Here is a 16443-nt window from a genome sequence, read left to right as displayed (position 1 = left end):
AGTGAACACGGCAGAAGAATTTTCACCAATTCGAAAGCTACCCCTCATTTTGATTCGTCCACAATATACGTAAAGAGCGCCATGCTCTGCTCCTCATCCAACCCTAACAATTACAGTGTCTCTCGAGCAACAGGCTATTCCTGGTCAAGCAGCGGTGCTAACAAAGATGGTATGCCAATAAGTAAACGTCATGCTCCTCCCATGCTCGCTAGAAATGTTGGAAATAGTCTGCTCCCGGAAACGCCAGCCGTGAAAACATTTTGCATGAGCATGCCATACCGAGCAGCATTCAACATGAACGCATTAACAAAAACAAACGATGAGATTAAAGAGAGGCAAAGATGTGATCAATGAAGCCGGATCGAAGATGCGTCCAGCAGTTTTATCCCTCGACGAGAGTCTTGGGGTTGTTGCCCAACAGCTCAAGACATCTGCGGGCAAGTGTGACAACCTCGCCTTCGCCGTCTTCGTTATCTTCGTCATCGGATTCGATGTTGCGCTCCGCGATTTCGATGACCATGTGAATGATCTCGTCTGACTTGGAAATGCGCTCTGACAGTCGGGCATCCTCGGACTCGAGAAGCTGCAGCAGTGTCCAGATGGCGATGTGCTGGAATGTAGGGTCTCCGCTGGCTAAGAAGCGGCGGAGGTAGCCGTGAATACCACCTGCGGGCTCCGTCCAGTTCTGGATGAAGATGGTGTAGTCGCCCACTGCACAAGTTAGCTTGGATTATGCAGAACACGTTCGAGTGACTTACCCTTCGAAGACAGGTTGCCAAGGGCCGCGGCACTGTTGCCCTGAACCTCAATGCTCTCTGACTCTGTGAGTGGGATGAGAACATCGAACACACCGAGGTTGAGTAGATGAGGTTTCAACTCCTCGCTCAATGCAAGAACGGCGATCGCCGCAGTCATCTCAGACTGCACGGGCAATCGTACGTTCAGAACCAGCTGCTTGCACTTTTGCACTGCACCAGCGTCCAACACTAGCTGCTTATTCTTGTCCGAGCTTGCAGCGAGGTTGCGAAGGGTCGAGATGGCATGACATTGGATCTCATCGTTCTCGGTCGAGCCAAGGAGATCGACAAGAGGACGAAGGAAACCGGCTTCGATGATCGGCGACTCGTTTGCGGGGTGGATGGAGATGTTTCGTATACATGCAACAGCGGAGAGGATAAGGGGGAGGTAAGACGATTGCAGAAGGCGGAGAAGAGACGGCAGGCCACGTGCACGCACAATGTCGAGCTGGTAGCGTTCATCTGAAGCCAGGTTGCGCAAGGCGAGTGCAGCTTGACACTGCACCTTAGGCGATGAGGACTCCATCAGGTGGACCAACGACTGCACCAGACGCCCTTCGGTCTGTGCCAGTTTCGCGCGGTTGCTGGCATCGACAGCGATGTTGCTGAGTGCTGTTGTGCAGTAGTACTGGACATCGACGTCTGTGGAAGAGAGGAGCTGGACGAGGACGGGGATTGCGCCGGCGTTGACAAGCTGTTGGCGGTTGTCGTCTGAACAAACGTTAGTAAGCTACCCCTCTACACCACAACACACGGCAGCCATACCTGAATGTGTCATGTTCAGCAGCGCGCCGGTGGCGTTCCTTTGCACGCGCATGTCCCTGGATTTGGCCAGACGCGTGAGGGGCTGCAGGGCTCCCGAGCGTGCAATCTTGGCCTTGTTGTCCTCGTGCGTAGCCAGGTTGGTGATACACCCGACGGCATTGCACTGCACCTCGACGTTGGGCGAGTTCATCTGCTTGATGAGGGGCGCAAGGCCACCCAGTGCGACGATGGCGACCTTGTTTTCGGCTGCGGGGCATTAGCGATGGGTGCTGGATGTGGTGAGCTGTGACGTACTGTTCACCGCTAGATTGCCCAGGGCGGCGCTGGCAGCACGCTGGACTTCAAGGTCGGGGTTCTGGAGCAGGAAGAGGATGGGCTCCAGCGTGTCACGGTCGACTTCCCGGACATCTGCGTGCAGCGGTGGTTAGCCATGGCGGGCCGCTAAGACATGCAGGACCAGGTACCTCTCTCTGTGATTTCGGCGAAGGTCAAGCTTGCCGACCTTTGCAAATCGATATTGTCTGAGTATACTAGGGTAGATAATGCGCGGAGGGGCTCGCCGGAGAAGAAGTCGGTCTCGGCGCGCTGGAGGGGGTCAGTATACAGCCGTGCAGCGCAGAGACGGCGGGTGGAGGTACATTTTCGAGGAAGCCCAGGAGATCGGCGACAGCTTCACGCTCGCTGTCGGCCAGCACAGGGTCGTAGATGCTGTCCTTGGAGCGTCCTGTGCAGCGCCGTGTTAGTCAAGTTGGGCGATGGGCGGTGGGTGGGCGAGATGCATACCGCCGCAGCAGGAGCCGCAGAGCTTGGAGAAGAACTGGGAGACGCCCATGATGCCGTCTGCCAACAAGGTTCAAGGGCCTCGGAGGCCTGCCCGGGGGTTGTAGAGGGGCGGGGATGGGCAGCGACGAGAATCGCAGACCAGACGAATATGGGGACGGGCAGCTCGAGAGGCGCGCTGCGTCGTGCGATGGGCTCTCTCGCGGCGATGGATGTGGTGTTGAGCGCCCAGTGTGAAGTGTCGCCCGTGCAGGCTGGGCCGTGTGCAACGCAGCTCTCCACTGTGCACGGCCAGTTGGGCGCGCTGGGAAAGCTCGTCCGATACGTTAGATTATCACATGGAAAAAGTGGGTGCGCTGGATCCGCTGCTACGCTTGGTGCGGGTAAACAAAGCGCAAAGGTTCTCGAGCTAGCAGTCAGGAAATAAACCACAGCTATAGATCTATGTCTATGAAGACGGTGTTGCGTGTTGCCCTTGGAGGTTGGAGGCGGCACGGTGCGCGTGCACACCCTCCGGCATGTCCACAGCGCGCCGCCAGGGCAACAGCATCATGCGCCGCCGTACATCCCGGCTGCTGTGCGAGCGCGCCCTTGAACGCTGATAGTGTTTGTTTTGTCGCCTTTCGTCCCGCAGATAGTGCGTGCCGGCGTCGACAGCGCCCTGCATGAACTGCATCTCGTCTAGCATCCGATGGGCGACCCCACGCTTACATAGCTTACACAGTACTCTGTATCCCCGCGAGCTTCAGTTGGGCCTACCAGAGCCTCAGCAGCCTCAGCGCGGAGAATTGCTGCTGCATCCTGGCTTACCTGCAGTTACCATGACTGCTCGAAACCTCACTCGCATCTGCATGGCCGCCGGCGCACTCGTACGTCAACGCGCCGTGCTCTCCAAGGCTGCCTCAGCGCTGCGCCCAGTCACTGTGCGTAAATGCAGCAGCTTACCCCAGGCGCTCGTCCCATTTGCCAGAGCTCTGGGTGATCTTGGGTGGCGCTATGCTACCCGGCAGCCTTCCCCTCTCCGGCGCACGCCGAAGCGAACGGCGCGTGGGATGCTGGGGGTGGAGTACAAGTTAAAGAGGTAGCCTGCCCTAGGTGTAATAACATCATACCAGCCACCTCCATGTACCAATTGCCAGTTCATGAATACAGTCGCCTTCAACGCGCAGTGATTGCCATCAATCTGCCGCAAACCCCTGCAAACCTACCGTTGTGTTCGTTGTGGCTGTCCAGCGCAAATCCCAGCACGCTACCACAAACAGGCATCCGCTGCTCTTGGACACATTCATATTGACAATCCCTCCACTCGCCCTCCGTGTTCTCCCGTTACTGTCCTTCAGCGCGACCCCACGGCTCTGAATATTAATACACAGGGCGTCGCAGCTGAATTTCGAGGTTTGCATCCACCACAGTAAACCGATTTAATGGCCCCGCAGCCATCCTCACACATTTTCCAGAAGCTCAAGCTCGATACCTCGGCGCCCCACAAACGGGTTGCATCGACTTTTGACTCGATCCCGCGACCTGACTCTGCGCAACATGGCCATGCGCAGTCGCAGGACGACGTTGACCATGTCGAGGGGCACAAGATTACCGATGGTCCGTTCAAGACGCGCCATCACAATGCCTCTCACGGGCACATCGGCGCCTACGATGGCGGCGTAGGCGTCTCGCTGGGGCGCACCGTCAGCAATGAGAAGACTATGGAGGAGCTTTTCCGGCGGCGAAAGACGTCGATCAGCTTCGACAACGAGGTTCAACTCGACACGGGCGACCGCGTTGGTCTCGAGGCCCCCGTACCAAAGCCAATCACGCGTCACTCGCCGTCCTACACACCTGAAGATGGCAGCTACTCTGAGGGTGAATACCTCGAAATGCCCTTCAACCATCGCAGAGCCCTTTCGCGCCAGACCAGCAATAGCCAAGGAAGGTACCCGCTCCTCCAGTCGACCGTAGACGATATGGCAAACGACCCGGAGTACAATGATCAGGTCGCATCCCTTACGTCTGAAGCCACCGCCTCGCCCCTAGAAGAAGCGCGCACCCCGATCGAGACACCAAACGAGTACATGCTTTCGCCGCTGCCGGTCGCAGGTTCGCCGTTGGACTTTCCCCTCTTCTCGCCCTTGAACCGTGGACCGACCAGGAACAGGAGCTTTCGAACCGAGATCAGCGAAGATGGCAGTCTGAGGCGGGCCAGCCGGCGGTCGTCCAATCGTTCTGGCCGCTCTTTGTCGTCCATGTCACCCGCTGCTTCTTTTCTTGCGCGCTACAAGGCTTCAGAGGCACCGTTGAAAGAACCCCAGCCAGACGACGAGGGCCAGGGTCTCGGGTACGACAACGAGTATGTCATTGGCAAGCAAATTGGCTATGGTGGTTTCAGTGTTGTCAAGGAGGTGACGAGCATGGAGAATGGCAAGCCGGTGATCGACGCGGTCAAGATTGTACGCAAGCAGCAGAGCAACAGATCTGAATTTGAGAACGAGGCGCTCCAGAGCCAATTCGACCACGAGGTAGAAATGTGGCGCTTTCTGCGACATCCGTACATTCTGCCACTCATCAAGGTCTACACCACCGATTATGCTACGTTCTGCATCACAAAGTTGAACAAAGGCGGCACTTTGTTTGACTTGATACGTGATACACGGCGAAAGCACAAGGTCGGACTGTCAAAGCACCTGGTGAAGCGCTACGCATACCAGTTGGCTTCAGCGATGCGCTACCTGCACAACGATGTGTACGTTGTCCACCGCGACATCAAGCTCGAAAATTGCCTCCTCGACATGACTGTGCCCAAGGCCGAGACCGAAGGAGGCGATATACTTTTGTGTGACTTCGGCATGGCAGATTTTATCGTTCGGGACGACCGCGAAGGCCCGGACCCACATTCCATTGGAGAAAATCAGAACATTGGTCCTGCCGACACTAGTACGTCGGTCCAGGGCAGTCTGCAATATGCAGCACCCGAACTGTTCAGCGCTTCTGGTGCTGTTATGTTCTCACCGGCGGCTGACATTTGGGCTTTCGGCATCGTACTCTATGCGCTGCTCACTGCAACCTTACCCTTCAATGAAGGCCTCGATGCGAAGACGACCGCAAAGATTTTAAAGGGCGAATGGAACCAGGAGATTGTGCGCACTGCAGAGGCGTTGCAGGACGGAGGCGCAGAGGACGCGTTGACTCTGTTGAAGGGCTGTCTCGAAATGGATGTCGAGCAACGCTGGACCGTCTCCGACATTCTCGAGAGCGCCTTTCTGCGCGACTGTGCCGAGCAGTACGAGGGAGTGTCGCGCTCTTGGGCGCCCAAAGATTGAAAAGGGAGAGCCATCCCACGATACACGACGACCGGATAGATGACGTTTCTGGATACGATACCCCTCTCTCATTTTTCATCCTCATTCGATATCGCTTTTTTCCAGTTGGCGATTTTGTTTGCTTTTCTCATGGATACCCTGCTTCAGTCATCCCATTCAGTTGTTGGGCGTTACTCTATTGTTGGCGTTTGAGAGTGACCTGGCTGGTTTTACGCGCTAGAAGTACGAGCGTTTGATAGCGTTGTTTGTACTAGAACATAGCGAACAGCAGCACTACTCTCTATGTCCAAAAGCAGCTCCTAACACTAGAATGTCAAATCCTTGCTCAAGCCTATTACAAACAATCATGCACACTTATCGATCAATTGCTGGTCCCGTGGTTGATGTGCATCTATGACCACTCGTCCGGAATATTTCCAAGTGACGAGTTGCAGGGATTGTGCGCCTTCCCCGCAGCCTAGCCTCGTGTACCCTCGCGTGTCTACACCTTCTTCCACTCATCCACTACATTTTGTGATACTTGCATAGCCGGAAACAGTCACTCGCCTGCAGTCTCGCGAGCCCTGTATGTATTGATACAAGTATCTTAATCTGCAACGACAACTGCACATGTCAAGAGGCCCCCCTACGGGCACCCAGCACACAGCCTCATTGCAATTACGATCGCTGGCAAGGCGTGCCACTGGGCTTGCCCATCGTATATGTTTAGTTCAATGCAACTCACAGCAAGACATCACTTATGATTCGATGCAGTTGCATTTCACTTATTTCCACATGCACGCCGAGAGACTGGATTGGCTGCGATACTGACAAGCCGCCAAGGTCACTCACAGCGCGAACAGATCATCCGCCATATCTGCACAGGAGCAATTTCAAACGGAGCAGGCCCCCAACGGCCCGCGTCATCAGCCATCTCCGCATAAGTTGACGCTACGCTCCCCGCATCGTTGGTAGTGCTTGGACTGAAGCCACCCGCTCGCCATGTGAGTCTACTTCAAGTAGTCATGCGCTCCATGGTACACAACGGCCAAGATGCTGAGGTATCACAGCAACAGCACCACGCCTTCAAGTCACCAGGAGTACGGTTGGTGCAAGTGGTCCACGTTGTTGACACATCTGCCACCTTTCCTAAGCACCTTCCCAAACCAAATGGGCACTAAACAAAAGCAAACGCCTGAAAGCTTGTCCGTCATCATGGGACGCCTTCATCGACTTACCCCTGCACATCATCCCAGACTCGGCTGAGGGGATGCTTGATGTGAGATGATATTAGGATAACTGCGGAACAGGTATATAGGCCTCCAGTTTACACGATTGTCTACTAATCTCGCGTACATTCTCACCATCGACAATGCACATATCATTCTTAGCAACCTTGGGCTATCTACTCTCAGTCACGTCCGCGCAATCCATTTTCACTCCTGCTCGTCCACCGTCCTTACCGCTTGCTGTGAAGAGTCCGTACTTGAGCACATGGTTCCCGGCTGGTAGCGATGGAGGCAACGGAGGGTACCTTCCCGGACAATGGCCGCGGTTCTACACGTCAGTATGCTCCTCCAGAACCCGAATGAAACATACTGATTCTAGACAGTGGACAGGTGCTTGGCTGGACAGGCTTGGTCCGCGTTGACAACGAGACCTTCACATGGATGGGCGCACCAAAAGGAATCCCATTAGCGAATCAGAAATCTTACGAGTATACCTCCAGCAAGAGCATCTTCACCATCGAGGCCAATAAGAAGGTATCACTGAAGGTGACCTTTCTCTCGCCGCTCACTCCGAAGGATCTCAAGCGCCAGTCTTTGACTTTCTCGTATATGAACGTCGAAGTCCTGTCTCTAGACGGCGCAGAACACAGTGTGCAGATCTACACTGATATTAGTGCTGGTAAGGTTGACGTCTCACGAGTATCTGCACAACCTGACTACTAATATATCGACAGAGTGGGTTTCTGGCGATGTTGATGTGACCGCGCAATGGGATTTCGGCCTAATGAATGACGTGGTCTATCATAAGCTATCGAGACAAAACCAGCAAAAGTTCTCGGAATTCAACGACAGAGCCGAGTGGGGCAACTTTGTAAGTTCTTTAGAGTATCCTCATTGTCATCGTTACTGATGCTCTCTAGTACTACGCTACTACGGCGCAAAATGGTGTCACGTACCAATCAGGCGCTGATGACGACGTTCGTGGTGCCTTTGTAACCGATGGAAAGCTGCCGAGCTCGAATGATACTAACTTCCGTGCTATCAATGACAGATGGCCAGTCTTCGGTTACGGAATCAGTCTTGGATCCGTTGGGGCTTCGCCAGTATCCACGTTGTTCTCGCTGGGCTTGTGTCAGGACGAAGCGATCCAATTCCTGGGAGCAGACGGACTGGCTATCCTTCCGTCGTTGTGGAAGAGCTATTTCGCGGATGATCTTGCAGCTCTCACCTTCTTTCACAAGGACTATCCGGAGTCAAGCAAGCTTTCATCGGATTTGGATGACCGAATCTCGAAGGATTCTATCGCCGCTGCCGGGCAAGACTACGCGATTTTGACAACCCTGGCTGCCCGTCAGGCCTTTGCAGCGACTCAACTGGTCGGTACCGGAGACAAGCACTACCTCTTCTTGAAAGAAATATCTTCGAATGGCAACACTCAGACCGTAGACGTGATTTATCCAGCGTCTCCTATCTTCTTCTACACGAACCCGGATCTGATAAAGTTACTCCTCGATCCACATTTTGAGAACCAGGAGAGCGGTCACTATCCCAATAAATGGGCTACCCATGACCTTGGAAAACACTACCCAAACGCTACTGGCCATCCGACAGGCGACGATGAACCCATGCCCTTGGAAGAGTGTAGCAATAACATTATCATGGTCCTAGCCTACGTCCAGCGCTCCGGCGACACCGACTACATCAAACAGCACTACACTATCCTCAGGCAGTGGGCGGAGTACCTCGTCGAAGATAGTCTCTTCCCAGCCGAGCAACTCTCAACCGATGACTTTGCTGGGCATCTTGCGAACCAGACAAATCTCGCTCTCAAAGGCATTATTGCCATCGAAGCGATGTCGCAGCTTTCTTCCCTTATCAACAAGGCCTCTAATGCGCAAAACTACACAAAAATTGCACATGACTACATCACAAAGTGGCAGACTCTGGGTCTCAATACGGCGGACGACCCTCCCCACGCTGTGCTCAACTATGGCAACACCTCGACCTGGGGCCTCCTATACAATCTCTACAACGACAAGCTTTTGAACACCAACCTCGTACCTCAGTCCGTCTACAACATACAAAGCGGCTTCTACCCTACCGTCAAAGAGAACTATGGTGTTCCGCTCGATACGCGGAACAGGTACTACACCAAGTCTGACTGGGAGTTATTCTGCGCGGCTATTGCTAGTGAGAAGACAAGGGACATGTTTATCAATGATTTGGCGAGGTGGGTCAATGAAACGCCGACAAGTAGGCCGTTTACGGATCTGTATCAGACGAGTGATGGAAGTTTCCCGCCGGGATTGGAGTTCAAGGCTAGGCCGGCTGTTGGGGGTTTGTTCAGTCTGTTGCTGTTGGAACAGGGAAAGTCGGGAAGATTGTAAAGTGTCCAACTCAACTGAATGGGCAAGTATCGTTTAGGACTATGCTATTTGGCTCATGTTACTCTTCTCCAATAGCCGTACATGTGATTTGAGCATCTTCACAGCCTTATTTCTTGCCCTCCTCTTCCAAAATCTTATCGGCCTCGCTCTTCGCCTTCGCCTTCCCCTTCTTTCCATTTTTCTTCCCTTTCTTCTTAGCCGCCTCATCTTCCTCAAGATCCTCAAGCGCCTTGTTCGCATCAATATTTGCCTCGTACTCTACATCTTCGACCCACTGTTCGAACAAGAACGCGCGCCATGCTGCAAAGCCGACTGCGCCAATCACCAGCGAGGAGGTGATGATGGTTTTGATGATGCCGAAGAGTGTGATGTGCGCGTAGTACTTCAGCCAGGGGGTTATGAGCTGTTGCCTTTCTTCCTGCTCGGTCGTCAGTAGATGAGTCATCGTGTCTTCTTCAGCATGGTCGACATACTTCTAGATCTGGGTTCACGGTGTATATCAGCGTGATTAGCGCGAGCAAAATCAGCCCGAGAAACAAGACGGTGAGCACTTGGATGATGGCGAGAACGATGGAGATGTTCTTTGTGGTGCGCAGGACTTTGAAACCGGCGGCTACAAGCGGAGTGACTTGCTCGAAGGCTGCATTAATTTCGCGGGAGTAGGGTATGCCCATATTGGAGAAAAGCGTGAGTGTGGTACTGAAGTGGGCCCTTTAGTGTAGTGCAATCGTGCAATGCCGGTCAAGGTGACAGTCGAGGTGACGAGGGTCAAAAGTTTAACATCACACGACAAGACCAGAGATGCGAGAGATGAAACACAAAATAGCCGTTGCACATCAGATCAGTTATGTATATTGTTCTGTAAGGTGTCGGCTGAGCCGTTCCGCTGACGTCATACTTGCCGTGTCAAGAGACAGGGGTGAAGAGCTCTAGGGCTGGCTTGCGATCTCTGTGACTGCGGCTGCAGCACAGCTCTTGACCTGCGCCACACACCTCGCGGGCTTGCGTATGCAGCCGGATACTTCACTAATGAGGTATGTTCAAGCATGCAAGGACATTTGCTTGCAGAGTTTCCAGAGAAGACACCATCAGCTGTTTGGGCTCCAGTAAACTCTGTGTTCTCAATTGAAGCCGCCAGTTGCATAGGTGTTAATGGGGTGCATGATTACGAGGCAAAGCCTATGAACCCTTGAAGGGCCTCACAAGGGCCTACACATGGTATGAATCCCAAAGAGCAATTTCATGGCGATTTAATCACGAGTGTCGTCAGCCCACACCTTCACTGCGGCTCTTCTCTATAGGCTCCGCGCCTTCCCAGTTCCGGCTAGCGCCCACAGCTCCCTGCCGTGTAGAAAAACACCATGTAGGCAGCTCTGAATACATCACAGTTCTGCTCACGATCTCCCATTGACACCGGGGCCCTAATCTCCATTGCCTGGTGTGGGCACCAAATGCTGCAGCAGCGCTTAATGTTGGAGTAAGGCTCTGCGGAAAATCTCTAAGGGTTAATAAATTGAGGAAGTCGACGTGGAAATCTGAACAAGGAAACAAGATAAAGCTGTAGAGGAAGTTTAGGCGGAGCATCGGGAACCCCAGCTTCAACGTTGATGTTCCAGCTTCATTGCAATTCAGCGCAGTATTCCATCGACCCGATAGTCCTGCATTATCGTTTATCGTAGCTATCAGTATTCTACAGCGGCACACGCCGCCACATTCCTACGTGGAGCAACCTTCGGAAGTCTCCAAACAAGAAGTAACAGTTCGATTGAGACTCCGGCAGCACAAGTCGCGGGCTCAACCTGCGCTTGAATCCTGGAGTGAATGTCACCTGAGGCTTCTGCGTGAACACCATATCCCGAAGACCGCCACAGCATGGAGGAATTCACAATCCAATCTTTATTGTAAGGGAAAAGCAGGCAACGACATATACCATCGCACCGCTTCCTTCTAGTTATGAGCCAGAGGGAGACATGCAAAAGATAGGTCGTTCATCAAAGGCGATTTTCAAGTTTAGTGGCAGCGGGAAGTCGTGGACAGGCCGGGCATAGCCTGGCGTTTTGTTCCTTTTAAGACTTGTAACCGTGCTTCTAATGCTGAGCCTTTTGTTTCAAAGGCTTCCAGAAAGGCAGAGACATGCTATTCTTAGCATGAGTATGCTGGTGTGAGGAGGCACCGACGGGACCAGAGCATGGCTTTCCACGTAGTGATGCTTGGAGAAAGAAGAGCGCAGAATATGCGGGTGCAAGAAGGGTGTTCCCATCAGTTGCTGGACAGGGAGAAACGCAGAAATGGTGTGTTTCAGGTTGTCTTTTAGAGTCTTGAACTGTACGACGAAATGATAGGAGAGAATATTTGTATCTGAAAACAATCCGTCTTTATGCATCTGGATGGGCCAACACCTTCAGCACATGAAGTGTAGGGCTGAGAGACAGAACATCCATACCAAGTTTGATTATTTTGATTTTCAAGCAAAGTAAGGAGTGGGCAGAGAGCAAAACGAGCTCAATACACAGACACCTCTTATAGGTCGGCTTCGGACTAGAAGAGCACATGGGCCCATCGTGCGTTTGTTTTATATCTTCCTCCGGGAGCCACCGGCGTTGAGCGAGGACAATATAATGCAGAGAACGCATTAGCTTTCCGACCCACATTTTGGGGCCCCTAGACTGATCCTGGTGATGACAAGAGAAAGGCGAGCAACGAGCATGACGCAACATGACGGTCTCACGTCGTTTCTGTGGATTTCTGAAGAGAAAAGAGTAGAGCATCGAGCAAGCAGAATTCCGCTGATTCTGCTTTTAGGTTGCGTGTGGCGGCAGGCAGGCCGGCGATATGCGCAAGGTGTTTGATGTTTTTTTTTTTTTTTTTTTTAAATTTTGAGAGGCAGAGAGTGTCCATCAGGGAATGGTGGAGGGGAGAAAGGTGTTTTTGAACGTGTCCGCGTGTATGCCTAGACACGGCGGCAGGACATGGCGCCTACCAGATTAGACTTTGGAGCAAAAGAGAGACAGGCGTTGAGCGAACGTGCTTGACATTAGTTTGCAAAGAAGAAAGTGGATGTTGAAGAGGTGGACGTCGTTGTAGAAAGTAACTGCTTTTATACCATATGTTCACTCCTCAACCACATGGCCATCGTATTTTCCTCAATCCTGTGGTAGGACACGTGCTCACTCCGTCTCCCCATCCCACCACCGCACCCTCCCCCTCTCCTTCCAGCCCTGCACCCAGAACGCCCCTCCCCTGCAACCCCCAATTCACCGCTTCAGTGTCTTCTGTTTCTCCGCCTCCACCCTAACCTCTTTGACCAACAACCCCTTCCTCCTCCTCACACGATCCACGTACCTCTTCGCGACATTCTCCCTATCGGCCAACTCGCCCAGATCCTCGAGTTCGTCCTCGGTAAACGGAACCCAGAAGGGGTCTTCATCCAGCATCTCAAAGCCTGCGAAGCGCAACTGCGGGGACGCAGAGCCGGACGAGCGTTTGCGGATCTCGTCTGAGAAGCCGAAAGATTCCGCGACGGGGAGGAGGGCGGAAATAGTGAATGTTTGATTTCCTGTTGTAGACGCGGCAGAGCTACTCATCGTCTCGCTCAAAATCTGTCCTCGCCTGCGGGTGAGCACGGCGTAGACGCGCCCGAGCACGTCGGTCGAGGCCTGGATTTCGCAGGAGTACATGGCGAGCAGCATGCGGGGCGACCAGTCGAGCATACCATTGTGGACGCCCGCACGGACAGCCTTAATGACCTCACCTGTGAGGCGGTGGTGATCAGTCTCTGCCGTTGATTCATCAAGGCTCACGTCCTGCAAGAACACAGCGATGCCCTGGACCGGCTCCGCACAGCAGGGACCTTGGGCCGTGGCGAGCTGGAAGGCGTAGATTATTGTCGAGGCGAAGGAGCGGGTGCTTGAGGCACGGTCGGACGTGTCGTCGTCCTCTGTGGTGTCTGCGAGACTATGAAGTATTAGATTATGAAGCCCGTGACGACAGCAAGGACTTACGCTTTGGTACATATACCAGCACTGTCGATCAGAATGTTCGGCCCTCGGTTGCGCGGACCAAACGCAGTGATCTTGTCAATCACATCATCAGTCCAGATGTCCTTTTCTTTCTTGGCTTCAGCGAAAGCAGCTTTGAGCTGCTTCTTAAACTCCGCAGGGCTGAGGCTCTGCCCACTCTCGCGCTGCTCAGCTTCTTGCATGCCGTCCTGCTCGGCTCCTTGGACCTCAGCAGCCACCTGCTCATCGGAGTGCTGAGTCTCCTGCGCCTTACGCTCGGAGTTCAACCTCTTGATGGAACCGGAGTTCTTGCTCAGGAACTCTGTGACACTTGGGGGTAGTGGGCGGACCTGCAGGCGGACAGAGACCTGCTTGCTGGCTGTCGCGCTAACGACGACACCACGGCCTAGCTCTGGGTTCTTGGGAGGATTCATCTCGGCTGCGGCGACGGTCGATTCTCGGTAGGGAACAATGGGCTCGCCAGCTTGAATTTTGCACTTGGCAAAGCGCTCTTCGAGGTCCTTCAAACATCGTTCAAGATGCAGCTCGCCGGCTGTCAAGACAACGTGCTCTCCACTGGGCAGTTGCTCGTATTCGGCGCATGGGTCGGACTGTACCAAGAGCTTTAAGCCGTTGATCATCTTGTCGAGATCATAAGGGTTCTCAGGCTCCAGGGCGACGCGTACGATGGGCTCAGAGCCCATGGTCACACCAGCCAGGTTGAGTGAACCTGGCAGCTGCGAGCAGAGTGTTCCCGACTTGAGCATATGTCCCTCGAGACCACCGATGCCGAACACAACACCAGCGGGTACAGAAGTCAACGACTCTAAGCCACGTCCCATCATGAGGTACAGCGCAGTAACCTTGACCTTCTTCGGTTCCGGCGCTGCATGCGGGTTTGCTGGTGAGAACTTCGGGCCCAGGACATACACCTCGTCACCCACGCTGAGCGTGCCGGAGTAGATGCGAGCGAAACCGATCAGATGCTCAGCCTTTTCATCGGACGGTGCTGCCCCTTCCGCGTGTGCTTCGTCATGGCCAATAGCGGCCGAGCTGAGTGCGTCGGTGATACTACCGACATCTGGACTCTCGCCATTGGCAATGGCTTGTTGCCGGGCAAGCTCTGCCCGCTTCTTGCGCCCCAGGTCTCGCGCCTCTTCTGCGCTCAGTGCGCCAGTCCTCCGCTTGTGCTGTGGCAGTTCGCTTTCGGGGACGGAAAACATCTTGCTGACGTAGGCCACGACAGGCGCGTCTTTGGACGTATCGAAGTCGGTGATCGCCTTTCGAACTTCTGGTGCGACATGATCAGCACCGACCGAAGTGTCGATAATCTCTGGCATCCTCTCTGCTTGGGCCTTGGTAGGCGAAGGCAGGTACTCGATGACGGAGACCAGCAGCGCGGTCGACAGGGGTAGCCAGGCGGCGAAGAGTGCGGTCAAGACAGCACGAGGGTCGCGTGACCGCAAGACGTGTGGTGGGAGGCTGAGGTGGAGAGACTTTGTAATCTTTTCGACCATGGCGGGATCTCTGATGTGCAGCAAATAAGTATATTGGCTAGAGTATGTACAGAACAAGCAAGAAGAATGACGATGGAGAAAAGGAAATCCACGCACCCCTTCCCGTTGTTACCTCCCGTCGTGGCGTCGTAGACGGCCCATATATTCTCGAGCACCAGTTGAACGAACATGGGCTTCAGGTGGCGGCCTTTGAGATGCTTGGAACTGAGCACGCGCTTGGTCTTTGGGTTTAGGAAGTAGTCGCCCCAGAGTACCTTCTCCAGTACTGAGCGCTTGATGCCGAGCTTGCGCTCGTAGAGACTGGCGAACTGCTTCACTGTGAATGCCCAGCCATCGATGGCACTGGCGAAGATGACATTGTTCTTCTCAGGAGCAAAGTAGATGTCTTCGTCGTCCTTTTCCTCGTACTCGGCAGGTGTGTTCGTCGTGTCTACACTGTCCCCGTTATCTGATACTGCTGCGGACGATGTAGTGTTAGTCTTCTCGGCAGCTGCAGCGTTGAGCTTCTCTTCCATCTTCTCGCGCCAGCGGAGGTCGTCCTCCATGCGCTCGCCCTGGTAGAAGCTGCCCATGACGGCATTCACCTGTTCTACGAGCTTGTTCAAGTGCGTGTGTGCGTCAGCTGGGCTCATCTTCCATTCTGTGATTAGTCTGTCCATCTTGTTGATCACGAGCAGAGGCTTGAGCTTCTCTATCCACGTTTGGCGCAGCACGGTGACGGTCTGACTGCACACGCCCTCCACGGCGTCGACGAGCACGATGGCGCCGTCACACAGACGCGAGGCCGTCGAGACCTCGTAACTGAAGTCGATGTGTCCGGGTGAGTCGATCAAGTTGACGAGGAACTCCTTCTTCTCGGCCTGTGCCTCGGGCACGGACCGGCGCAGCAGCGAGAAGTACAGCGAGATGGCAGACGACTCCATGGTGATGCCGCGGAGCTGCTCATCCGGCCTCGAGTCGAGGTACCTGATCTTGCCGGCGAGCTTGGGGGAGATGATGCCGTTGGTGGCGATGAGAGCGTCGGTGAGGGACGTCTTGCCATGGTCGACGTGGGCGAGGATGCATATCTGGGGGGGATCGTGAGCACACTGCAACAGCAGTCACCACCGTGAGCGGGTGCTGACATTTCTGATGCCCTCGGCCTCCTGCTGCAGCTTGACGAGCTGGTCGGAGGGAATGGTCGGCATGGCGGGCTATGGGGCGATGGGGCGATGGGCGCTGCTCGCTCCGGGGAGCCGACGTGCGCGTGTTTCGTGTTTCGTAGGGGACTAGATGCGGCGCAGGCGCGGTGTAGGACGGCAGGGCGCGGTCTAGGGTGGCAGGCCGCGGTGGTGTAGCAGAAGTGGTTGCGTGAAACGGGCCCGTTGGGTTTGGGGGATGCGGTTTGAGAAAGTCAGCGCGCGAGCCCCACCATTCGCTCGCAGACGTCACAGCGAGACGTTCGCAGCGCAGACACGCCTCCCGCCCGCTGCCACAGGCCCGCGGCGGCTGCGCGACCGCTGCATCGCCGGCGGGACTCCGCCTGGCCTCACCACTCCTCCCGGGGCGCGTGCCGCAGATGTCGCAGATGTCGCAGATGTCGCAGATATAGCGGTGCCCCCCCGCTGCTGCCGCTGGCCATGGTGCTGCGACTGTCTGCCCGCGCGCCCATGCATTCCCCCTGTCGCTCGCGTGTGT

General features: G+C 54.6%; 5 protein-coding genes across 5 annotated transcripts; 2 read left to right on the top strand and 3 right to left on the bottom strand.

Annotated features, from left to right (window-relative positions):
• Window positions 1-42: 42 nt before the first annotated feature.
• On the bottom strand, window positions 43-2762 carry BU25DRAFT_358126 (ARM repeat-containing protein). The gene is made up of 7 exons (XM_033703597.1): window positions 2346-2762; window positions 2201-2286; window positions 2027-2147; window positions 1857-1970; window positions 1563-1808; window positions 759-1508; window positions 43-711 (listed from the first exon to the last, which is right to left on the bottom strand). Exons 1-7 carry the CDS (start codon window positions 2392-2394, stop codon window positions 383-385), a joined length of 1695 nt encoding a protein of 564 aa, XP_033567281.1. The 5' UTR covers window positions 2395-2762; the 3' UTR covers window positions 43-382.
• A 692-nt stretch (window positions 2763-3454) lies between these two features.
• Window positions 3455-5961, top strand: BU25DRAFT_88709 (kinase-like protein). Its single transcript, XM_033712215.1, has one exon. It carries the CDS (start codon window positions 3767-3769, stop codon window positions 5654-5656), a length of 1890 nt encoding a protein of 629 aa, XP_033567280.1. The 5' UTR covers window positions 3455-3766; the 3' UTR covers window positions 5657-5961.
• A 776-nt stretch (window positions 5962-6737) lies between these two features.
• Window positions 6738-9304, top strand: BU25DRAFT_88711 (glutaminase GtaA). Its single transcript, XM_033712216.1, has 4 exons — window positions 6738-7198; window positions 7248-7543; window positions 7599-7735; window positions 7785-9304. The coding sequence occupies exons 1-4, from the start codon at window positions 7008-7010 to the stop codon at window positions 9249-9251; spliced, it is 2091 nt and encodes a 696-aa protein (XP_033567279.1). The 5' UTR covers window positions 6738-7007; the 3' UTR covers window positions 9252-9304.
• BU25DRAFT_406345 (uncharacterized protein) lies at window positions 9249-10031 on the bottom strand. Its single transcript, XM_033705253.1, has 2 exons — window positions 9725-10031; window positions 9249-9669 (listed from the first exon to the last, which is right to left on the bottom strand). Exons 1-2 carry the CDS (start codon window positions 9923-9925, stop codon window positions 9358-9360), a joined length of 513 nt encoding a protein of 170 aa, XP_033567278.1. The 5' UTR covers window positions 9926-10031; the 3' UTR covers window positions 9249-9357.
• Window positions 10032-12484: 2453 nt separating this feature from the next.
• On the bottom strand, window positions 12485-16130 carry BU25DRAFT_358116 (elongation factor Tu GTP binding domain-containing protein). Its single transcript, XM_033703596.1, has 4 exons — window positions 15891-16130; window positions 14863-15833; window positions 13253-14776; window positions 12485-13205 (listed from the first exon to the last, which is right to left on the bottom strand). The coding sequence occupies exons 1-4, from the start codon at window positions 15951-15953 to the stop codon at window positions 12506-12508; spliced, it is 3258 nt and encodes a 1085-aa protein (XP_033567277.1). The 5' UTR covers window positions 15954-16130; the 3' UTR covers window positions 12485-12505.
• Between the last annotated feature and the right edge of the window lie 313 nt (window positions 16131-16443).

The sequence above is a fragment of the Macroventuria anomochaeta genome, assembly GCF_010093625.1.
Source record: "Macroventuria anomochaeta strain CBS 525.71 unplaced genomic scaffold BU25scaffold_2, whole genome shotgun sequence".
NCBI classification, from domain to species: Eukaryota; Fungi; Ascomycota; class Dothideomycetes; order Pleosporales; family Didymellaceae; genus Macroventuria; species Macroventuria anomochaeta.
The sequence above is the reverse complement of the archived record's forward strand: the minus strand, read 5'-3'. Positions and strand labels throughout refer to the sequence as shown.